The sequence below is a fragment of the Dichotomopilus funicola genome, assembly GCF_033296635.1.
Source record: "Dichotomopilus funicola strain CBS 141.50 unplaced genomic scaffold C8A04scaffold_88, whole genome shotgun sequence".
NCBI lineage: Eukaryota > Fungi > Ascomycota > Sordariomycetes > Sordariales > Chaetomiaceae > Dichotomopilus > Dichotomopilus funicola.
This window is the reverse complement of record NW_026944109.1, coordinates 65,787-89,429: the sequence shown is the minus strand read 5'-3', so window position 1 is coordinate 89,429 and position 23,643 is coordinate 65,787. Positions and strand designations below refer to the sequence as shown.

General features: G+C 56.0%; 6 protein-coding genes and 1 non-coding gene across 7 annotated transcripts; 4 read left to right on the top strand and 3 right to left on the bottom strand.

Annotated features, from left to right (window-relative positions):
- Nucleotides 1–2,882: 2,882 nt before the first annotated feature.
- On the bottom strand, nt 2,883–5,593 carry C8A04DRAFT_15286 (uncharacterized protein; the record flags this gene model as incomplete). Its single annotated transcript, XM_062778429.1, has 4 exons — nt 2,883–2,938; nt 3,047–3,310; nt 3,494–4,380; nt 4,455–5,593. 4 exons carry the CDS (start codon nt 5,591–5,593, stop codon nt 2,883–2,885), a joined length of 2,346 nt encoding a protein of 781 aa, XP_062633446.1.
- An 894-nt stretch (nt 5,594–6,487) lies between these two features.
- C8A04DRAFT_15278 (Decaprenyl diphosphate synthase-like protein) lies at nt 6,488–7,709 on the bottom strand (the record flags this gene model as incomplete). Its single annotated transcript, XM_062778425.1, has 3 exons — nt 6,488–7,085; nt 7,149–7,408; nt 7,485–7,709. 3 exons carry the CDS (start codon nt 7,707–7,709, stop codon nt 6,488–6,490), a joined length of 1,083 nt encoding a protein of 360 aa, XP_062633445.1.
- Nucleotides 7,710–8,532: 823 nt separating this feature from the next.
- Nucleotides 8,533–9,417, top strand: C8A04DRAFT_40220 (uncharacterized protein; the record flags this gene model as incomplete). The annotated part of the gene is made up of 2 exons (XM_062784864.1): nt 8,533–8,787; nt 8,848–9,417. 2 exons carry the CDS (start codon nt 8,533–8,535, stop codon nt 9,415–9,417), a joined length of 825 nt encoding a protein of 274 aa, XP_062633444.1.
- A 1,478-nt stretch (nt 9,418–10,895) lies between these two features.
- Nucleotides 10,896–14,183, top strand: C8A04DRAFT_15285 (Up-regulated during septation-domain-containing protein; the record flags this gene model as incomplete). Its single annotated transcript, XM_062778428.1, has 3 exons — nt 10,896–11,090; nt 11,182–13,983; nt 14,067–14,183. The coding sequence occupies 3 exons, from the start codon at nt 10,896–10,898 to the stop codon at nt 14,181–14,183; spliced, it is 3,114 nt and encodes a 1,037-aa protein (XP_062633443.1).
- A 1,077-nt stretch (nt 14,184–15,260) lies between these two features.
- Nucleotides 15,261–18,342, bottom strand: C8A04DRAFT_32430 (beta-lactamase-like protein; the record flags this gene model as incomplete). The annotated part of the gene is made up of 4 exons (XM_062782095.1): nt 15,261–16,472; nt 16,529–17,660; nt 18,034–18,131; nt 18,190–18,342. The coding sequence occupies 4 exons, from the start codon at nt 18,340–18,342 to the stop codon at nt 15,261–15,263; spliced, it is 2,595 nt and encodes an 864-aa protein (XP_062633442.1).
- A 1,112-nt stretch (nt 18,343–19,454) lies between these two features.
- C8A04DRAFT_15282 (uncharacterized protein) lies at nt 19,455–21,531 on the top strand (the record flags this gene model as incomplete). Its single annotated transcript, XM_062778427.1, has 2 exons — nt 19,455–20,832; nt 20,891–21,531. 2 exons carry the CDS (start codon nt 19,455–19,457, stop codon nt 21,529–21,531), a joined length of 2,019 nt encoding a protein of 672 aa, XP_062633441.1.
- Nucleotides 21,532–22,737: 1,206 nt separating this feature from the next.
- On the top strand, nt 22,738–22,808 carry C8A04DRAFT_t136. Its single transcript has one exon. It is a non-coding gene; the product is annotated as a tRNA-Gly (tRNA).
- Nucleotides 22,809–23,643: the final 835 nt, after the last annotated feature.

The following is a 23,643-nucleotide window of genomic DNA, read 5'->3' as shown; positions in this document are numbered from 1 at the left end:
CAGGAACGCGCGAAGCCGCGAAGAATTGACGAATTCGAATGCTTGGTTCGATTGGCCCGGGCCAGCCGTTTTGAATGGGACCCTTGCCACTCTGCCACCTTGTTCAACGCAACCGCGCTTCAGCCGAGCTTTCCCATGACACGCCATCGCATCATGCTGCATGGTGGAGGGTGAGCCACAGCAAAAGCTTCGAGGTACGTAATGGTTTGAACATCTCCACCACCAACGTCCTTTCTCAAAGGTTGCAACAACGGAGATGCAAAAATTCCTGCCTTTTCGATCCCCGGCGGCTGTTGGGGTGTCACATCGACGAACAACCGCACGCGCGATTACTCGCCGCTTCCTCTCCATTTCTGGACGCAAACTCCTCTCCTCCTCGCTGGGGATCACCAACCGGCGCATTTCATCGTTGCCCGTTGCTTGATCGTCTCTCGCGAAGCTGCAGAGTTCCAGGGCAGCGTGACGTTGGCCGAGGCCCTTGATAGGCTACCAACTGTTTATCTTACCTAATCACTCAACCGCACCTCGTTCCGTCTCGGTGTTTGATGTGCCCTTCAAACAGAATTCGACAACCAAGTCTGACTCAACGGTCAGTTGGAAAGACTTGTTCCCCAGCTAATTGGTGATTGTGCAACATCGCCAAGGGGGAGCGATTTCTCGGGTTTGTCCGGGCAGCCATTGCCCGAGTCTTGCGTCTTGCACTGCCCATCGGGCATGTTCTCGCATCCCGCGGCTAGCAGCTGAGCTCAACAATTCGGTGACTCCCTTGTTCCTCGAGTCGGCGCTGGTATTGTCGTCTCCCAAGCCAAGCCAAGGCGAGTTATCAACCAGCAGAATCCAGCTCGTTGTCGGTAAACGGGTTCACGTGGTGTCTGATCACCTGAGCCATTGGCGGCCGGCCGATCCGCCCCCGAGCCGCCTCCGAGACGCCCATGCGGCCGCAGGGTCGACAAGTCTGGGGAGCCGCTTGCAGCCGCTTTTCGCTCGCGAACCCTGCCCCCTGCTTTTTGGACCTCTTACCCTTGCATTTGTTTTCCCTTTTGAGCTGGCTTCTTCTGGGCGTATCCCAGCATTTCTGAACCCGCAGATCAAGGCGGCCAATCCGGGGCTGACGTTTCATCAGGTTCCGCCCGGAAACGGCAGCTCAGTGCCCCGATCTCCGGCGCCGGCCTGGACCGTCAAAAGTTTATCTGATCATTTTCAAAAGGCTGAAGAGACTCATACTGAACTGCCAGGGCAAGGAGCGAGAAAAATACTGTTTGGGAATATGCTCAGAACAAAGTTTCGGCATTTTCAAAACTGTTCAGTCTCTCCCCTCCGCAAGCGAGCGCTGCGGAGACTGCAACGTGGTATTCCCGTCACTGGGGCTCACATGATCACTTTGCTCTCCCCTCTGGCCTGTCACCTCACCAGCGCAGCCCTTCCCGTCTTCTCCCGCTTGTTGCTGATCCCGTCTAGCCAGCTTGGGCGGCAAACAAAAAAAAGGTTTCTCTTGGTGGTGCCAAGTCCGACGAGCGAGCCCAGACAGAACCCCTTGTCGAAGATCCCCATTTGACATCAGAAATCCTCTCCATCCAGGCCGCATCGCGAGAGTCTGCCAAGAATTTCACAAGCTTGAGAGGTCGAATAACTTCTGAAAACGGCGGGTGAGGGAAAGACATCGCCAAGCAATGAATTGACGGCCTCCCATAGGTGCCCAGTCACTGCCACAAATGCGACCGCTTGCATTTTCCGTCCACCCCAAAACGAAAGAAAAAGAAAAAGTACACTGCAGGCTGTCTGCTGCTCCCTGCAACCTGCAAGTAGACAGCTGCTGCAGATGCAAGGTAACCCCACCACGACGACACGACCACAAACCCAAAGTGGTTCATGCTCCTCGAACAGCCGAGGACGGGGGACGGGACGGGAAGGGAATCCACCGAGAGGGAACTGAGACCGGCCGAGTTTCCCAACATGCTCATATATTATAGATAGCACACGGCGACGAACAAAAACAAGGCCACTGCACGCACAGATCCAACTTGTACCACCCACCACGGGCAAAGCTTCCTTCATTTTCACAGCAACAGCAGTCGAGCACAATAGCAAACGGCAAACAACGAGGGGCTTTGCAGGAATCACGTCAAGATGAGGGGCTTTTAACAAACGATTGCATCCATGGAAAAAGGGTCTTTCTCATCGATCGACCACCAAAGCAACCAACCAGCCCAAGCAAACCAAGGAACCAACCCCAACCAACAACACCCGACCGAGCACTTCGCTCTCCGTCCCGTTTGTTCTGTTCGTCCTTGGGTCGAAAACCAACGAATTCACCCATACGTACATCCATCCATCCGTCCTAAGAAATTTTACACAATTGCTTCTCCCTGTGGGGTGTTCATCCATGCCATGCCATGCCAGCTTGATAATATGTATGTGGGGTGAGAACTTTACAACGCGAACCATTGAGTCGTTGGGAAAATTCACCAACCCGAAGAAACACCGATGAAATGCCGGCGCCAAAGGAAATATCAAGACAGGGAAGAAGGAAAAAAAAGACCCATAACCCTAGGGACGGGGACAGGAGGTCCGAGTCCCTCAGACCAAGTCGAGTTGATTAGCACCATCATGGGCCACCTACTCGACTAATTCAGTCTTCACCCCTTGTCCCCCCGTACAATGCAAAGACATGCTTTTAAACAAGTATTCATCGCTGTGCCCTAATGTCCCGTCTCCCTCCATGCCTATCACTTTTCCGCAGCCGCAAAAATGCAGAATAAACGGGATAAGAACAGACAACGAGCCGAATGATGCCCCGCTAGGGATGATGCGGAGGAACATAGCACACAAAGAAAGGCTGAAGGTCGGGATACAAATAAATCCCTGTAGGACGGCGGGCGGGTTCACCTCCGCTCGGGAATCTTCAACCTCTTCTTGCAGTCCTCACAGTACCATTTCGCTGGACATAAAAAGTCAGTATTCGCCAGCAATTCACACAAGAACCAACAGCAAGCACCCTGACGCCTCGGCAGGGACAGAAAAGGGAGCGGGGGAAGCAACAACTTACCATTCCCCTTAGGCGCGACCTTCAACCCAACACACTCCAAATGGAACCACTCCCGCGGACACCCATCTCCATCACACGCCACCATCTCTCCATAACTCCCCTGGTTGCAGAAGCAATAGACATCTTCATCCGCGACATCCTGGACGTCCTCGTCTTCGTCGTCCTCTTCTACCCCCGCACCGCCGCCGTTCTTGTTCCCGGTATTCCCGTTGGTGCCGCTGCCGTTCCGGTTTTCGGCGTTGTCACTTTGAAGATCGCCGGTGCCTTCCATGTCGTGGTCGTGGATGCCGTCAGGGGTCTTAGCGTTGCCCTTGGCCTTGTTGACTCGTCTAGAGGCGAGGCCGTTGGGTCGATCGGAGGTGGGAGAGGCACGGGTAGTCTGAGCGTGAGTGCCGCCAGCGCGGGCTGAAGCACCACCACTTGCGTGGGAGGCCGCGGTCCCCGCACCGGTCTTGTCTTTTCGGCCAGTGGTGTTCCCGCTTCCGCCGCTGGCGGCTGGGACGACGGTACCGCCAGATGACGCGGCGTCTTTATCATGCGACCGTGCTCTGTCCTTGCCAGCGGTAATGCCCAGACCTGTAGCCGAGGAACCGTGAGGAGCTGTGTTTGAGTTGGCGGTTTGCGCGAGGACGGCCGCGGAGGCCGCGGAGATGGAGGCACCTTTCTTGTGACTTCGTTTTGTGGTCGTGCCAGCCGTTGTGCTCGCGTTGTTGGCGGCAGCAGAGTTGGGACCAACTGCAGAGCCCGTAGCACCGTCAGCGGCGTTCCGCGAAGGACGAGAGCGGGTGGTATTGTTACCTGGCCCTGCTTCAGCGAATGTTGCCGCTGCAGGAGTAGAGGGCTTGCTTGCGCGGCCGCTCTTAGATTTGGCCATGGCTGGTGCAGTCGGCTGAACGCTGAGGGGCACTGTCTCCTTTGGTCCACTTGTTTCGTCGTTCGAATTCGCCGCGGAGGTCTCTTTGCCGCCGTTCTGTGCGGACTCCAACACGGGCTGCGCTTCGTCAATCTCCATCTTGAGGAGCCCTGCCCGGCTTGCCGTGGTTGGAGCGGTTTCCTTTAGACTCTTCCCATCCGCGGCAGTCTTCGTCCCGTTGCTTGCCTGCCCCAGATCCGGGGTGCCCAGTACATTCCCGTTAGGTTTGCTGGACGCTACCGACGACCGCCGCTGACGCGGATTGTCCATGTTCGAGTGTGTGGAGTTCTGGCGCGCGCGGGAGGAGGCCGGTCTAGGGGCCGCGACCGATGGGGCTGGAGAGCCTTTCCGCATAGGGTCGGGGAATGTTCCGATGACAGGGGAGGACGTGACGGACGGCGACATGGCGGCCGTAGTCCTGCTGTGTCTGTGTTAGTGAATTTTGCAATTCCTTGATAGTTCGAGTCAAGAAGGTGGTTAGCCAATGGGACTCACCTCTTCTTCGCCTGGCCGCTGGACGTGGGAAGCGCCTTGCGCTTCTTGCTCCCGCCCTCAGGGGCCGGTGTTTCCCGAGGACTGGTAGTCCCCCGCTTCGCAGCATTTGCACCAAACACCGTCCCCATTGCGCGCTCCGCAGCTGCTCCGTTGGCTTTCGCCTCGACCTTACGCCGCTTAGCTGGTGCGCTACTCCCAGAAGCACCGGGCGCGATTCCCAAACCAACTGGGCCAGAGTCAGGAAGTGGTTTCCTCGACTTGCCCTGCGTCTTCTTTCCCGTCTCATGTGCTTTCTCAGCCTCGGCTTCTGCTGCCGCCTGGTTCTTTGCATTTTTCTTGGCGGCAATGGCCTGCTTTCTGTCGTTGCTACGAGCAGCGGCCTCTTCAGCCAGCGCTTGGGCAGCGGCGGAGAGCGTAGCAGCGCCTTCGCGACGAGACCTCTCTGCCTGCTTATCGTTGGCCTTGGCCTGTCTGTTCTCCACGTATGCCCAGTGCGTCGTGCTGCCCCATTTGGCTTCGTCACTGAACTCCGTCTGGAGGTGCGGCCAGATGTCGTCGATGCGGGACAGCTGCTTTTGCAAAGCGTCATTGGCAGTAGCAATGACATGGTTCTTTTCCTCTAGCGACACGAGCATCTCTTGTATTTTCAGTGCGGTGTCGCGGAATGTGGTTCGGCGCGGGAGGTTGGAGGGGTCGAACACGCTGGTGGCCGAGCCCTCGGAGGGGGGTGCCACCGGAGGATTGGCAGTTGTGGAAGCGTTCGGGAGCGCAGCGACAGATGCGGTGGTGGTGCTCGAGGTATCGTTGTTGAGCAGTCTGGAAAAGTCGGCCGCGGGCGTGTCGAGAGTGTCGTGAAGGAGGTCGAGGAGAGCGGCTTCGGGAGCGAAGATCTTGGCGTCAACCTCTTTTAGGAGCGTAAAATGACGGACCAGCTCCTTAGGCAGGGCCGTAATCGCATCGGTGAAGTGCGTAACACCCGGCAGAATGTTGATGGGCTGCTCTGGGGCCGGGGCGCCCGCCAGCGAGTTGGCGCGATTGAGCGACGAGGTGCGCGGCGGGTTGACTCGCGTCTGGCGCACTGGCTGTCGTCGACTCGTCCCGGCCGCGCCCTCGGGCGCTGCTGGTTTTGCCGTTCTCATTTCTGCGAAAAAAATGCAGATTCTGTCTCTATGATGCTGTATTGAGGTCAGGCCCGCCGAATATTCGTGGACTTTTGGCGGCGTGTAGTCGAAAAGGCGGAGCGGAGGGGGGAAGAAGAGCTGAGGACTTGAAGAGGAAGAAAAGGTGACAAAAGGCTGGGTCGTGGGATCTCCCAGCGGCCCAGAAGCTGGCGTCGGCGAGAATCCGACAAATATATTTGTCGACAGCAATGTAGAATGCTAGGGCATGCCTCCAGAGTTCCGGCATGCGGGGGTTCGAACTTGTTCGTGTGTTTTGCGTGATCAGAGCAAAAAGGAAAAAGGGTGCATCTCGAAGCGCGGGATCTTTCCCTCTACGGCGGCCACTAGCCAGCCCGGCACAGCAGCAGCAAGCACCGCCCAGCGGCTTTCTGCCGGTTGTGGGGATCATTACTGTGGAGCCAGCAAGAACGTCGCGCTCTGATACGTCACCGCAGCTTGATGACGATAAGATAAGGACCAGGGGCACGAGGCCGAGTGAAGCACATGAATGGGATATGCGCCCGTCGTCCGTTTGCAGTCCTTGTTTTTCCTTCCCGAATATTCCCCCCGCGCCTTGGTCCATCCCTCTTTTGGGGACATTCTAGCAGGAACAGACTTGTATAATCCCCTAGCCATGAGGCTCTTTGAAACTAAAAAAGAAATAGGACCGGAAGTCTCTAGCTAGAGTAACAGGCTGTAATAAAATGTATTGAAGCATCATGTAGATGACAACGAAATGATAGCCAGACGCTACGCTGCCCAAACGCCTTGCCTCTGGGTCTGCCTGTGAGTGTCTATCCCGATGGTACACGCAAATCCGAACCTAAAGAAAACAATTATCCATCCTCCTCCGCCCACACACTTTGAGAAACATCATGCTTGCTTCGCTCGCCTCCGCGGTCGCTCATCCCGAGCCTTCTGTTTTTGTCTCCACTGCCACTCGACGAGGACGGGGAGGAAGCTCCAGAGATCAAACTCGGGCCAAAAGCACTTGAGAAAGAAGATGTGCGTGTCCTGGTGGCACTGCCACAGCATAAAGTCGCTGAGACGCACCACACCACTAGTCCGCACGAAGATATCCAGCGGCGGACAATCGGCCGTGTACATGTGGCGATCGATGGTCTCGGACGTGATGGTTTCCGCATTGGGGTATATGGCCACCGATTCCTGGCCCTCCGCACCGGTCCTGTCGGCCGCCGAATCGGAGTGCAGTGTGGTCGCGGTCGAAACGGCGTCATCTTGGTCGTCGGATTTGATTGACGACGGCGCGGATGACGGCGGGGGTAGTTCGCTGATGGGTTCGAGGTCGGGTTTTCCCGACTGCTTGGACAGGATCTTCTGTGTTATCCTGCTCTGGGAGAATGGCGTGCTGTGCGGTCGGGGGGTGGCCGAGTACTCCTCGACGGTGGATCGGATCGCCGAGGTCATCTCTTCTCTCGACGCATATGGGAAGCAGATGTTTAGGATGCAACTGGTACCATTCGTGTTAGCAGATTAGGCCTCATTATGCCCATTTTCAAAACGCAGTACGCACTCCGTGTTATGCGCCGTGGCGGCCACCGCCTTCTCCACCACCTTGTAGACATCTGGGGGGATAAGCTCCAGCGCCCCGATCACCTTGATGCGCGCGCCGTATCGGTCGAGGAGCTCTCCGTGGCGAATCAGTTGTTCTAGTTTGAGCTTGGCAAGCTCCATAAGCCCATCAACCTCATATTTGGGACGGTTGAAGTTTTCGAGACTGAAGGCGTATACTGTGACGACCTTGACACCCGTCTTGTAGCAGACCTCCAGCACCTACGCAAGTTAGACCGTCGGATCACATGCCGAGAAAAGAAACGGTGCAGAGACGCAGGATGGAGTCCAGACGTACCCTGGCCAAGGCTTCAAACCCAAGATGGTGTCCCTCGATCGTCTCAATCTTGTGGTTCCGCGCAAACCGCCGGTTGCCGTCCATCTCGAAAGCGACGTGGCGCGGGATTGGGCCCTGTGAGAGGGCGCCGATAACGGTCGAGCGCATACGACTGAGTGCCCATTCTGCTGGGGGCGAGCTCATAAACCAGCTGCGGATACGGGAGAGGTATAGGTCGGAGGACATGTTGGCGGGTTTGTGGTGTGAACGTGTTCTATCTGTATCAAGTTCTTTTGTTCGGACGGGACGAGAGCAAGAGGCGCGGGAACAACCGGAGGATCCGGAGCTATTAGGTGCGCGTTGGTAGTTGGAAAAGAATAAAATGGGTTGGCTCAGTTAGCCGCCATTCCGAATTGCATCCAGGCATGCAGAAACAAAGAGGGAAAACACTGGAAGGTATCCTCGGATCTCAGGACAAAACGATGGGTTTTCGAAGGATGAGATCGAGGTGGTCAGCCAAGGAGCAGAATTGTGGCTCCGCGCCGACGGCGATCCTGGCAATGCGGTTGCCATTGCGTGTCATGGAAGGCCGTGCAACTGCGTTGGTGTGGGTCCGCCAGCTGCAGCCTTTTATTCGGTCCCTGGAATGCCCAGCGATGTCATGGTTTGCTTGGTGGGTGGGTGAGTGGGTCTTGGCACTTTGGCCAGGAACGGGCAATGGGCTGCATGTGCTCGCCAGAGACAACGCAACTGTGTCAACTGAGATCAGACCTCCATTCCGGACCCTCAGTTTGAGCCCAGTTCATCAATTTTCATCTTGGACTTCACTTACACCACCGCTTATTTCATAAGCCAATTCAAATTCATTCTCCATTACCAAGCTAATTCCAAAGTTCTGGGATTGCAACACTTGTCCTTAACCTCCATTGCTCAGTTGCTCGTTGTCTATCTGTGCGGTTCTTTCGGGCATAGCGGGGATTGTCCCGCCCATCCACCTACAACCTCCCCTTGCTAATAGCTCTCCATATCATGTCGAGTTAGCGGTATCCAAACACGGCAGAGCACCGCGATGTCGTTCGCAAGCACACCTGTGACGCGCACTCTGGTGCTAGGACTGGTCACCGCCTCAGTCGCAGCCAGCCTTTTCGACGTCAAGCACTACTTTTACATCTCGGTCAGCACACACATCTTGCAGTACCGCCAGACATGGCGCACTCTGATCTGGCAGCTGTGCTATACCAACTCATCCGAGGTGCTTGTTGCGGCTATGGCGCTGTACAACCTACGGGTTGTTGAGCAGCAGTGGGGGTCAAGGAAATACGCTGTATGTATCTCGCACACAGGGGTTTGATAGAGCAAACTTTCCTTTGCTAACTTGAAGCAGTCCTTTATTTTGGTATCTGGCCTTCTCACATCCCTCATACCTCCTATTGTCCTCACGGCAATCATCCGCCCCCTGAGCTGGGGTGTAATCGACTTCCTCCCCGCGGGACCGACACCTATCATCTTTGCCATTCTAGCGCAATACTATGCCATGATCCCGCACATCTACCAGTACAAGGTTGCCCTCACCACAGGCGCCCCAACTAGCAACGACGACGGCGCCGCACTGAGTTTCTCAGACAAGTCAACGAAGTATCTCATGGCGCTGCAGCTCGCACTCTTCCAATGGCCCGGCTCACTTCTTGGCGCCGGTGTTGGCTGGCTGGTGGGACAAGCCTGGCGGAGTGAGTTGCTGCCCGGCGCACTCACACAATGGCGTGTACCAGGATGGGTCGTGGGGTTGAGGGGCCAGAAGAGCAGTGACAGGTTCGAGGGTATGCGGCGGAGGCTGGAAAGTGAGGGTGCCTCGACGGGGACGGCATCTGGCGCGCATCCTCAGACCGGCACCGATGCTAACCGACGTAGGACGATGGGGCAGCAGCTTATGGATGAGGTACGTGGTGCGTTTTGAAAGATAGGTGGAAATCTCAAGGGGTTATCATCGGAGGCTGGATGATGTGCTTCGTCTTGGTCATGCAGGCGCTTGTGTTATTCTAGCATGTGGGAACGGTCGAACGACATCCCAGAAAGAAGCCAAAGTCGACGAAGTAGGAATAGGCCTTTCTTATTGCGCCCTGTGAGAATGAGGTTAAACATATTGAGGAAGGCTGCCCCAACCGGGCCTTATTCAAGTGTTTGGCCCGGCAATACTCGTAGATATTCTTCATGTCACACCGGGTGCAATGTGTAAAGTACATGGATACAGTATGTTCCAGACTGAAACGTCCACGCCACTATCCCTACAAACAAGTCAACATTGTCTCGGTACAGTGTCAAGACCGTGCGGTATCTTTGTTAAAGAATCCACCGAACGTCCCATCAGCATCATCCAAAAATGGCCCGAGGCCGCCGGACGGGTCTTGGTAAAGGAACAGACGGACAGGCACGCCTCAGGCAGTGGCCCGCTCCCCCAGACGCCCGCCAAGCGTTTAGCGCCCCCAAACGGGCAGCCTAGGCTGAGATTTTGCCGACTTTCCCAGCGCCCCGGATCGGCTGTGCCCGAAATCCACAGCGCCTTCCAACGCAACTCGGGGCGGGATACGGGTATCCGCTGCTGACAGTTGGATCCGTCAAGGTCGTTGTCACTGCCCGCCCGCAGCGTGGGTCACAGCCCCATCTCGGATTCACACCTCATCCCTTGTTTCCCATCCTTTGAACAAGAAAAAGTCGAACAGCAAGCCGGCCACTTTTCAACACCCAATTCGCCCTCTTCTTGAACCCTATCGCCGAGATATCCAATTGCCCGACCCTGCTTCCCGTTCACCCGCAGGATAATCGATCGAGTTACCAAATTCCACGTGCGACGCTGAGACAGATATCCCGGCGTGACCGTGAACCCAGTTCGGGTGCTGGTCGCTGAGTGAAGAGAGACCGCCCAAGATCCACTTTCGCGCTGCCTTCCTCTCTTTGACCCTGCGTCTCCGAAATTGCGTTGTGATCGGCGGCTCCATCCGCGTTTGCATTTCGGCCCTCTTTTCCCAACCACTTCTCCCCCCGACAAGCTCATTCTCCATCGACTTCGGGTTGCCTCTAATCTTCCACGCCCTGTTAACCACTTCGCCCACAACCACTCGCAAACGAAATCGTACACGAAAGACAAGCGACAGGGAGTGACGAAACGACTCGGAACTTGACGTACCCTAGAATCTGAGACCCGACCAAACGCCATAGCTATCTCGTCGTGACGCATGGCCGCATAGTTGGAAGACACTCGGCCACAACGCAGACCAGCGGCTGGGCGCAAAACAAAGAGCAAGAGCCGACCCTTGGGGGGTTCGCGGACTCGATCGGGTCTCTTGCATGATGCGGTTCTGAACAAACGTCGTTCCCTGATTCTTTGTTTTCCAACGCCACAATTTCGACGTCCCCCTACCCACACCTGCACACATGATGAACGGTGCGACGATGAGGCTGGTCAGCCCGGCGGGCAGGATGCCGGGGCAAAGGGGGGACCCATTTACTTCGCCAAAGAGGGGCGCCCCTGGCGCACCGCCTGTCGTGTCGCCAACAGGAAAGGCTTTGGTGGAAGGGTACAGGAAGGATATCCTGAATGATTTCGGAGGCGAGAGGCCAAGATACAATCCTGTACGAGCCATTAGCGTACTCTTCTCTCCCCTTCATCCTCCAGCTCGGTCTCGATAAGAGAGCCATTATCTAACCAAAACGTGCTGTATAGGGCAACGAGAGCCGTCCGCAAAGCTCACCACTCGTCGACCTCAAGGATCCGATCCAGGTGCACCTCCTGACCGAAACCGCCCTCTCAGACAGCAAAACATACGAGATTCTCTCACAAGAGGAAGTGGACGATCTCAAGAAGCAAATCCAGTCCCTGTCCATGCGGGTTGAACAAGCGCGGACGAATCTAGCGATCCAGTCCAAGTACCGTGATGCCGCGATCTCCATGGCCCGGCTTTATTCGCCCCCTTCCACCAAAGGGGACGGCAACAGCAAGAGGAGGAGTCTACTGGGGAACCGGATGAGTGATTCGGCTAAGGAGGCTGAGATGGAGAAGCAAGCGAGCGAGCGGCGGTGCGAGGAGCTCGCTTCGGAATTGTTCTCGCTTGAGAAGCGGCTGATGGAGCCACAACGACGACTACTTCAGCACACGGCCGGTATCCTGCAGATGACACACCGCGTTTCGGGGAAGAAGCCGAGTCAGTTACCAGTCGGGCCAATGATGAACGGCATCCCCAGCAGTCCGGAGAGCCTCTACACCTACACAAACACCCGCAACAGCATGGAGGTGCCATCATCGGGTGCTGATTTTGATTTCGACAAGAGCCCGTACTTGGATGGTCTCGGTGCGCCACGGAAGAACGCCATTGAAATTCCACTCAAGTCTCCCATTCGAGAGCAAAATGCGCAGCTGCGGGAACTGCGCGAGGAGGTTGATAAGGTCAAAGAAGAGAACGAGCGGATCATGGAGGAAAACGTCCAGCTCAGGACAGCTGAGGAGCAGCTCAAAAGTGACTTTGCCCAAATTCAGGAACAACACGCCCGGCTAGCGGCTTCGGAAGAGCAGCTCAAGGAGGAGCAAGCACACGCTCGGGACGAAATCTCGCAACTCCGGTCGCGCGAGCAGGAGCTGATGGATGAGCACAGCAAAGCGACAGAGGAGAATACTCGTATCCGCGGTGAGACATCACGGATGATGGATGAGACCAACCGGTACAAGGATGCCGACTCGCGCCTGAAGGCGATCGAGCAACAGATGACAGCCGAGACCGAGAGCCTGCGCGCGCAAAGCGCTGGGCATCTGAAGACAATCTCGGATACCGAGGCGAGACTTGATGCGCTGAACCGCAAGCTGCGGGATGTGATTGTGGCCTTCAACCCGACGAAGAACGGCGGGTTCGACGAGCCGAAGGCGGGCAGCGGGTCCGGCGAGTCGCTGACTAGCCAGCTAGAGTACATGGAGCGGGCTCTAGCAACCACGGCGGAGGAACAGAAAGGGTTCCTGGCCGAGGCGGCCGAATCGTCCGCTGAAACAGCAGCGATGGCATCGTCTATCAACGAAATTGAGGCTTCGCTCGACGAGGCGAGTGAGCGCGTGGAGGCCCTGGCACGCCAGGTACAAGAGGCTCTGCGGGTCTCGAACCCCGATCTAGCACCGCCTCCAGAGGGCGGCCTAGATGAGCAGCTGGGTTACCTAGAGGATGCGTTCAAGACGGTTGGGACCGAGCTGTCTCGGGCTCTCGAGGCAACGACATCCGCGTCTGCTAAGAAGAACGATATCGACCAGGTCGACGCCGTTCTCATGGGCCTGTGGGATATTATCCAGACGGGCTACGCGGAGATTGAGCAGCAAAAGGCGGTCCGCCGACAGAACCGCGCTCTAGGCCAGGGCGGTGCTGACGACGACGAGGAGCTGTCGAGCAGCGAGTTTGACGCCGACACCAACGAGCCATACTCCCTCCAGGCGTTCTCCGGCAAGGTACAGTGGCTTTACGCGCAGGCAACAGGCCTCCGCGAGCAAAAGTTTATCCTCCAGCGGCAAATCAAGCAGCAGCGCGAGCTCAACAACCGCAGCGAGTCCGAAAAGGACCGCGACCTCAAGGCCAAGGCCGACGAACTCGAGCAGACGCAGCACCTGCTCGACGAGGCCGAGCGCGCAACTACCGACGCCCAGACCCAGCTCCAGCAGGTCCTCGCCGACATGGACACACTCCAGAAGACCCAGGCCGCCAACGAGGCTGCCTCCGCGTCGTCGACTAAGTCGGTCCAGGACCAGCTCCAGGCGCGCAACGCCCGCATCACCACGCTCGAGAACGAGCTCCGCGAGGTCGAATCGCGCCTCGCCACCGCCGAAACCTCTATCAAGGCCACCCAGACCCAACTCGCCGAGTCCAACACCGCGCGAGTCGAAGCCGAAGCCGAGGTACAAGCCCTCCAAACCCAGCTCAAATCCACCGCCACCGCAGTTGACTCCGCCTCGGCCCAAGCCTCCCAGCTCCAAGCCGACCTGCAATCCAAGGACGACGAGCTCGACCGCATGAACATGATGGTCGTCGAGCTCAAGACCGAAGTCGCCTTCGCCAAGGCCGAGCTCGACGGCGCGTACGGGTCCCGCAAGCAGCGCGCCGCCGAGGCCGCCGCGCTGTCCAACTCCTCCCAGTCGGAGGAACTCAACAACACGATTGTGCGGCTGCGCGCCGAGCTGGAGAACGCCCTGCGCGATCTCGAGGAAATCACGCGCGAGTCGATCGCTGCCGAGCGCGAGCGGCTGGAGATTGAGGGCCGTCTGGACGAGGTGCTCGGGGAGAAGGGGGCATTGGAGGCTGAGGTGGGCAGGCTAGGCGAGCGGCTGGGCCGGGTCCAGGAGGAACTGGACGCCGAGCGCTTGAAGGTGTCTAGCCCCGGTGGCGGTGCGGGTGGTGCTGGTGCGGCCTCGAGGGTGGGCGCTGGCGCGAGCGAGTTGAGCAAGCAGTTCCGTGGGGTGATGAAGGAAGAGCGGAAGAAGTTCCAGGAGGAGCTCAGGGTTAGTCCTTATTTTCATCTTTTACTTTGCACCCCTTTACGCACCTCATCATACATGTACTAACCACCTACCCCCCAATACAGGAAGAACAATCGAGACGACGAAAACTCGAAGACGAGCTGCGGTCGCTCAAGCGCGGCCAGGCCAACAATGCCAGCTCTGCGTCCACGGCACGTGGGAGTGCGCTGGGTCCGAGGTGATGACGATATTAATGATGAATCAGCACGGCAGTATTGGGACCGGATGCCAACCAAGTATTCACTCAATGTACCAGCAGTGCTGAGATTAGGAATGGAGAGGAATTCTTTTGGGTTTTTTGGACGCAAGCAGATAGATGGATGGAGGATGGGCAATCGGTGTTGGGACGGGACGTCGGGATGATTTATTTGATGTCGTTTGGGGAAGGGGGGACGGGATCCCAGTACCCGTCTGCCCCTTTTTTTGAGAGATCGAAGTGCTATTCGTTCAGGGGTGCTTTTTTATTCCTTCTTTTACGGTGTTCGACGTTATAAGGGCCTGCTTTTCGTCTAGCGCATTTCCCGTTCACACGCGCATAACCCCCCCTTCCTCACGGGCTTCATGGGGAGGTGTTAAGGGTTTAGAGTATGCTTCTTTGGGGGGTGGAAGGGGGGTTCATTTCTCTCGTTTATACTTTGAGCATTTTTTGACTACGGATTTTTATTCTTTTCATTTTTATTGCTACGGGACACGCACGCACTGGAGATGTTAAAAATAGATAGATACCTTGAAGTTGAATATGAATTCCACGGGGGTTGGTGACAAGTGGGAGTATTAGCGGGATGTTTGGTTTAATCTTTGAGTGGTTACTCATTGTAGATTGTTATGTTTCGGGTTGCGAGTGAGATTGATAGACACGGTGGATCAACGAAAGAACAAATATAAGACCCCGAGTTCATATGTAGAACCGCCGTGCGAAACACTACCGAGTGAATGAAATACCTAGATCAAGTTCCGCGAGGTACATCTTTGTTTTCTGGCAAAGAATGAGTCCGAAGTACCAGTCAAATTCGTAAACGCGACATAAACTAGACAACAACTATAGTCAAAGCTAACGAATACACTCCAACGCACAAGGGAGAAAGACTATTCTTCTTATCCACATCCACATGGTTCTCTAGCTGGCTGGATCATTCCTCCAAGCTTTCCTTATATGCCCTCATCCCCCACCAACTTCCACGCTCATTTTCGTTCCCACCACCACAATCACACACCCTCACAACCTCAGCATAACCCACCGCAGGCCAGGAGGGAGTACCCTACCCCCAAAGGGGCGCCGTAACCTCCACAGCCCGTTCCACAACCGCCCGCACACGGTCCGCAAACACCCGGTTCCCCGATTCCACCTCCAACTCCTCCAACCACACGCTCGCCTCCATCTTGTCGACGCGGATCCGCACGCCAGGCACAGGGATACCCGCTTTGTGCAGGCGGGCTAGCTCGGCTTGCTGGCGGGCTTCTAGGGTGAATGCGGCGGGTTCCTCATCTTCTTCTTCCTTTTTAGGCTCCTCGTTGTTGGCGGCAGACTTCAGTTGCGCGGGAAGCGCGGGTAGTTTGGGTTCGGCGATGGGCGAGACGTTGTCCGCGCCAAACTGGGCTTCAAGGAACATCATGAGGCGTTCTAGGCGTTCGGAGGCGGATAGCGAGGCGTGTAAGTTGCGGTGCGGGAGGCTGATGATGGATGTTTCGGCGTCGGCATCAGCCTTGCCGTCAGTGTCCATGTCCTCTGCTCCTCCATGGGAATGGCTGTGGGTGTGTTTGCTAGAGGAACGCTTCACAGCGGCCGGGCTGGATTCGATGCCTAGAAGCACGGCCATGACGGCGTCGGCGATGCCGTCGTTGAGCATGTTGCCCTCCCACTCGAGCTCTACTTCGCCGCTGACGCGGTAGCGGACGGTTACGCAGCCCATGACTAGGTAGGCAGCGACAACGTGGTCCTGAGGGAACTCCTCGTCGGCCGGTTCTTCTGCCTTTTCATCCTCCATTTTGGTGTCGCCGTCACCGTCGCCGTCGTCCTCGCTGTCTTTGCCGTTGGTGCCGTTCTTGTGGACTTGCTTGCCCTCGGGAAGCTCCTCGACAGTTCCGAAGGTCCCTTCCAGACCCCATTTGATCAAGTCAATACCCGCAGCGCTGAGTTTGAGCCGCTGCTTGCAAGCGATGGTCGTGGTAGTCAGACCAGCGTACTCGCGGAGATCCTCAGGCGCCATGAGGGACATCTTGAAGTCGTTCTGGACGAGGACACCCGTGATGAGCTGGGGTTCGTTCGAGGCGTCCTTGAGCTGGTTTATGGGTTGCGGGACCGAGGCCAGCTTGCCGACAACCTTGGCTGTCTTGTCCGTCTTGAACGGGATGCGGAGCTCCTCGCAGTTCCGGGGGCTGAAGACCTTGACTTTGTTCGTCTTGTTGGCGTTCAGCGATAGTAACTTGGACTTGAGGCGCATCATATTGTGCACCTCGCCGTGTACAAGAATCTAAGTACTTATGTTAGCCAACTGCCCCAGTAGAGTAAGCATGGTAGACCACGTACCACAACCGGAGCGGCAACCTCCTCGATAAACTCCCTATTCTCCGTGCCGTCGACATGCGCAGCAAACGAGTACTCCTGAACGGTACACCGCCGCGGAATCATGACTTTCTCAGCATCTCCGCCTGGCGCTCTCCTGCCCCCCGCGGAGCTGCGTGTCATGACAGCCTGGATCTGCTCCGGCTCCTGCATGATCTGCTTGGCCATAGTGCCCTCGACACTGTAACCCGTGATGATGACGCCGTTCTTCTCGCTTGGCGCCCATCGCTCAAGCAGCTCCCTGCTTACGCCGTTCTGCAACATACCCGGACTGGCCAACATGACACACCCGCCGATGTCCTCGAACCGGTCGATACTCTTGAGCGAGCGGATGAACTTGAAATCCCACGGCCCACCTTTGCCGGCCCCATCGCCCGCGGCTTCCGCCTCGGCCATGCGTTCGCGGAAGAGTCGCTTGATGTTATCGTTCATGGCGCCGACATACGTCTGGTACACCAGCATACACTTGCGGGCGAGGTTGCTGGCGTAGTAGATAGGAAATTTTTGGTAGTCCCGGTGTTTGCCCCAATATTCGTCGAGAATGAGAAGCAGCTCCTGCGCACGACCGAGGGCGAAGACCGGCATCAAGACCCGGCCGCCACGGTTGAGCACGCCAGTGATAGACTTCATCAACGCCTGTTCTCTTTCTAGCCGTGGCACGTGTGACGCGATGCCATACGTCGATTCTGTGATGAGGACGTCGACCTTGACGCCCCGAGGGACCTCGGCGGACACCAGATGTCGGTCTTGTTCCCGCGAGTAATCGCCGGTAAACAGGATGTTGAGGCCAGCAATCTCAATCAGGAACATGGCAGCGCCGAGAACGTGCCCGGCCGGGTAGGGCGTGATCCGGATGGATGAGATCGTGTGTGTGGTGTGATAGTCGATCGCTTCGATCATGGGAAATGTGTTCAGGTGGTCCTGCTCGGTGTAGACTAACTGCGTCGTCGGATTGGACGACGTGTTGCCGACACGAACGCTGTCCTGGATGAGCCATTTGTAGATGGCCTTGGTGGGATGGGTCATGAACACACGCCCGCGGAAGTTGGTCTTGGCCAGTACATATGGTAATGACGCGGCATGGTCGATGTGAAAACTGTGCGGATTAGTAACTGCGTGTATGTGGCTCAACGAGAGGGGGGCTGGAGGGAGCATGTGAAGTTGTTTCTGCATGGGTGAAGGCACACAGAGGGTAAGACGGGGAGGCGGGGAGCAGCGACGGGCAACGGGCAATGGGCGACAAGATATTGTATTGTGGTAGTATTTCTGGATATACACTCATGACGGCATGGATATGACACATGCTTCGGCGCGGCAAAGAGTAACCTTCAGGCTACTTCAGCGGCCATGGCGATTCGACACTTCCGTCTCCTTCAAGCGCCCGCTTTAACCCATTGCCGTTGTTGCCCAGAGCCAGTCGCCACGGGTTTCATGCTCATTACTGGGAGGTCACACTGTAGTATACTTACTGGCTGATGAGGAGCACGTCCACCGTGCTGAGGTCGAAATCGTCAAAAAACGGCAGGCCTGCAAGCCCATCGTAAGCTGGGTGCTGGCCTGCATCGAGCTACGAAGAGCACGCTCGTGTTAGTAAACAGTAACGAAAAGGAGAGGCCGTAACGCACCATGACTGTCTTCCCCTTATACTGGATGACGTGACAAGACCGGCCAACCTCGTTCCCGCCGCCCAAGCAAAGAAACATGAGCTCGTCGGCCGGATCAACGGGCTCCTCTGGCACAGAGGCCGCCATGGCAGATGCCTTACGCTTCGAAGCCATTGTTCCTGATGTCCTGGGCAGACTGGGACTTCGTTACTCTGGTTCTCTGCCTCTCCGTACGGATCCGACAGAGCAAATTGAGAGTAACTCTCCTAAAAACCCGGGCGTTCAATGCGGAGATGCTTCTTGACTGTCACTTGGCGCTAACGACGCGATATGCAATACAGCAGCTCACTCTCAACCAACGACTAAACTTTTTGGGCGAGTCGCCGAATGTACTCGAGGGGAGACTGGTCAGAAGACCGGGAATCCACAATCGAGAGATATTGCAAGGTTGCTTCTTATCGCTATTCAGCAAGCCTATTCATAGCGGAGTTTTGGCCAGAACAATAGGAATGAAAAGTAAGGGCGAGTGTTGTGGAAGCTTGCTTCGAGGTTAAAAAAGGCCCGCCTGTTGCAACGCTGCGGCTCTTGCCTTCCTGTAACACGCTGCTACGCGTGCCCGCCCTCCAACAAAAAAGGTCAACGGCTGCTGAGCACAAGCGCCCCACTCCCAGTTGGAGACCCACCCGCCTCCAAAAGAGCTTTCACGTGACCGGCCGAAACGCGACAGACTCCGTTGAGAGGCAGTTCTTTCCGATTTTGAACTAGACAGTAGCGGATGCCACGATTACCAGCCTCGACTTTCCATCGATCCCGCCAACAACAAGACCAGCGCAAGGGGTACGACTTTACGAATTTATTTACTGGGTTGAAATCAAGTCAGTTACCAACTCGAAACCGGCGGATGGGCTGTGCGCAGGGAGTTTTGGCCGGCAAGCAGGGTGCGCCTGCCCTGGTGTGATTATCCAAGAGGACAGTTGCGATTTCACGACGCGCCTCTTCCACAACGCGCGAAACTCCAACCCTTTATCGCTCCTTCCAGTTTCGATTCGAAAAGAAGTTTTGCCACGCGCACACAAATTTTTCTTCAATCCCGATCCCGACGGCGCTTTCTACCGCTCCCGCCGATCCCGATCTCAACTGCCAACTCTTCCACCCTTCGCACCTTGCGCAACTCTTCTTCCTCCACACCAGGCCGATTGCCACGAAAGCTCAGGTACTCCCGACGAAACCTAGCCGCGTCCTATACCTATCAAAACCTCGCCTATCTTACCTACCGCCTTTTCAAAATGGCGCAGCCGCAACCGCAGGTGCCGCAGGCGCCCGCCCATCAACATCAATCTCCCCACATGCAGCAGATGCACCCACAAATGCAGATGTCGCAGATGCAGCACCATCAGCAACAGCAGCAGCAACAGCAACAGAGACCTTCGTACTCTCCTCCCCAGCACACTCCGTCGCCCGCCGGCACCCCTCAGCCCGGCTACGCGATGCCTCCCGCGAAGCGATCGCACATGTCGCCCACCTCTCCCCCGCCTGCTCAGCAGCCTTACGTCAATGCGCCCTATGCAACGAACCCTCCGATGACCGCTACGACTCCGGCGCCCGTCGCTTCACCCAGTTACAGCAGCAATCTTGCCGTGCCCGCGGCTGTTCAGCACTACAACAATACCGCTTACATGAATGGCAATTCGTCGCACTCGCCCGCGCACACCCCTCTGCAGACACCCGTCCATACCCCGGTACTGTCGCTCCCCGACACCCGTCCGTATCCCACGTCGCCGGCTCCCCTTGGCCCCATGGCCGCATCCACCCCTCCGACTCCTCAGCAGTACACAACGGCGACTATGGCCCCAATTACCGCCTCACCCCTTGCGACGCCCGGGGCGATGGGCCCTCCGTCTAAACCCGCTGCGAAGGACGTGAAAGACGTGAGGGATGCGAAGGAAGTCGAGTATGACGTCGCTGACTCGCTGGCGGGGACGGGTATCGACCTCCGCGCCGAAGAGCAGGCCTTGGCGGAATTCTACGGCGGGTCCTTCGAACGCGAAGCTAGGACTGGTGCGCCCGCTAACGCTCCCGGAAATCGGGGGTCGTTTTACGGTGCTGGTTTGGCCAATCAACCTGGCGAGCCCGTCGCTGCTGCCAGTCAGGAGGAATATGAAGCTGAAGTTGCCCGCAAGGTTTGGGACGACGCTGCTCAGAAGCTGGCAGCCGTGCGCAGCGTCGAGATCAACAACCCCTTCCTCATTATTGCGAACCTGCACCACCGCATTGAGAGGATTGCTCGGGAACACGGGCTAGGTGTAAACCTGGACCTCAAAAATGCAAACCCGGCGGGCAAAATGAAACCGGCCCAAGAGTTCCCTCCCCCCCGGGTTACCGTTAGCACAACTCCCAGCCCTGAGGGCACATTTGTGACAACTACCGGCTCGTTCATCCCCCACGATGCCTATCTTGTCGATCAGCTGGCCCTTGTGTCAATCGCCACCAAACACCGTCTTCGCGAACTACTCGAGGATGCCAACACAGTTGCCATTCACCGCCAGACTACCGCCCACGGCGAAATCCCCGCCGAGTGGGCCGACGTCGCAGCGCCACTTCGCACCGGTCTAGATTCCCTTCCGGATGACCCCATGGATATTGAGGGTTCAAACACCCGGAAGCGTATGGCGCCAGACTAGCCTTTCCTTTTGATCGTTCCCTTGTTAACATGATGTGATAGGTTCCTATGACGAGTATGCTACCCAGAACGCCACACAAAAAGGCGGCAGACACGGCCCAAGGAATCTCATGGAAGCCGTTCGCGATGGCGCAAAGACCGACCGTGATGTAGAAGAAGCCAGACTCCAAAAACGTCAGAAGCGGCTGAACCCAGAGCCTGTCGCTAGTGGTTCCCGCGCCGGCTCCGCCGCGCCCGGCACTCCTGGCTCTGGCGCGGCCCCCGAGACAGAGACGAAGGCGCCCTCCAAAAAGGAATTGAAAAAGGGTGCTGCGGCCGCGAGATTAGCCGAAGCCTCTAGCACTGCGAGCACGAATCAAACGCTCAGCACAATTATGGGCCGTAAAAAGAAAGAGTATTCCTGGTTGAAGAAGACCGGCAGTGGTGCCAGCACCCCGAGGGCCACCACAGGCGATGCGAGTTCAGCGACTAGTGGAGACAGTGCTAAGGTTCCTGAGAAAACTACTCTTACTTCCGACCCGAGATACCCCCGTCTCGGCACCTGGCGCGAGGACAAAGAAAAGGGGAAGAACATTCAGCTCAGAGACTGGGTTGCCGTCCTGGAGATGGATGGCATCGAGACCAGAGCCATCCAAGAGGCGTACTTGAAGCTAGATTCATCCGGCCCCCGCGACAGGAACTAGAGATTCCACGGATACTAATCCGTCCTACGCTCAGTCCGTGAGCTCGCCAAGGCAGCTTACCTTTTTTTTGCTTTTCTTCTTTTCTCACTTCCCCCGCGCCTATTCATTCGTCACATTACGGTTTTCAGGCGGAAACACGACGATACCTACGCGGCACATCCAAAAGATTGGGATTATTTATCAACAAGACGGGCTAATGCCTACTTCATCGGTTTGTACACGACGTCATGGGAACGAAATTGGACGCTTCGTCGGACATGAAGGGGTGCCGTTCGCATTTCACCGTCACGGTTGCGATCATGCGCACGAAACATAGCTCGTTGTGATGAGGGGCTAGACGCACGAAACTGTTTTTCTTGAGAAAACTTTGATACCGAAGGCTCGGGGACCGGCCTAGAATGGAGTCCCTGGCCTTCCACGTTTTTGTAATTTTTCGTTCTTCTCTAGCTCTTTTCTTCGTCCTTCATCTAGCCAGGCGTTGACACCAGGATTCTGGGGGGTGGGGTGTTCTGGCATTACGGGAATCGGAAAGGGACCGGAAAGGAAGAGAGGGAAAAGAGAAGATGCGGCACGACTTGACCAGGGAGGTTCACGTCGCTTTGCCCTGCTTGCGTTGCGTCAACGAGTTCTGCACTTATATGCACCCTTGGGCTGGGGAAACCGCACGCAATTGCGTCGTCCCGGATACGGATGATGGTGGAGAGAAACGCGCCGCCGTCTCGCCGCGCGCTTTGCACCCCGTGTAACCCAGGGAAGCGAGAATTGAATTTGTTTTGATGCATCTTGTGTACATCGTCGTTGAAGTTAATGCAATACTCATGAACCACGTCCCTCAAATATCTACCGATTTCTCGCTACACCGAGTCGTCGGCCCCTTCCTCCACTGTCGAGCTATCAGCCATTCCGTGTTATTCCGGATGGCTGTCTTCATTCTCACGACTCCCCAGTGAACGATATCCCTGTGTTCTAACTAACTAGGAGAACTATAGACTTCCAATGGATGACGTTTCGACGGATATGAAATGGATTAGGACTCAAGAAGGAGTGCTTTGATATCTTCGACCGTCTGCCATAACTCACAACCCCGTCAATACTCACGACGACACCAAGGACGCACCGGAACCTAGGCTGCCAGCGTATCTCCACAAAAGAAGAATTGCGAAGGACAGTTTCCCAATCAGGAAAGTTTCCACGATCTCCTGTGAAGCGTCAGTGGTTTAGTGGTAAAATCCATCGTTGCCATCGATGGGCCCCGCGTTCGATTCGCGGCTGACGCATTCCTTTTGGTGATTATTTTGGAAGCGGTCCTTTGTGGTTAGGTATCCATCTGGTTTTGTTTCCCTCTTGTCCTTTTCTTTCGCATGTCTTCCGTTCGTGTTTCGTGGTTGGTTTGTTACTTTGCTAGGGGGGTTGCGTTAAAGGAGTTGGGGATGATGCACGACGCCTTGAGTGGATGAAACGTTAGGCTTGTGGTGGGAATTACATAGTAGAACTCGGGGTTCTTTGATGGTAACTATCCGGTACTATAGTAGAGCTTTTGTTGGACAAAGACCTAGCTTGGGAAGACATCCTCGTGGCATTGTCATCTGGCATTATTGTTTTGTCAGTTGAGTTTTGTTTAATGTTACTTGTTTACTTATTCAGGGGTATTTGGTTCTTGTTTATTTTCGCTCAACTCAAGGCAGACACTTAGTTTTAGATTAAATCCCTGTGCTAAGCCCTAGGTAGAACGAGAAGGAAGTGAAGGACAGTACTACTTTCGCAACATTGATATGGCATCACATTCGCAACGTTGCTATGGTATTACATTCGGGGCATTGTCATGGTAACTATTACATTCGCAACGTTGAAATGGCCATGGTAAACTTTAATGTTTCTTACCCTTGGATTTGGTGAAGATATGGGGTTGTTTTCTTTCCACGCTTCCGAAAAGTCGAAACGGCATTCACCGCAAATAATTTCCATGAGTGCTTTGATAGATATTCACTGAATATTTCTGACACTGAGGTGCCACGCAGTTCCAATCATGCATATCCCAGTTGGTACCGCAACCACCACGATTAACGGCTTCGCGAGGATCTGTTTGTTAGACAAACAGCCAGATCGATCGGC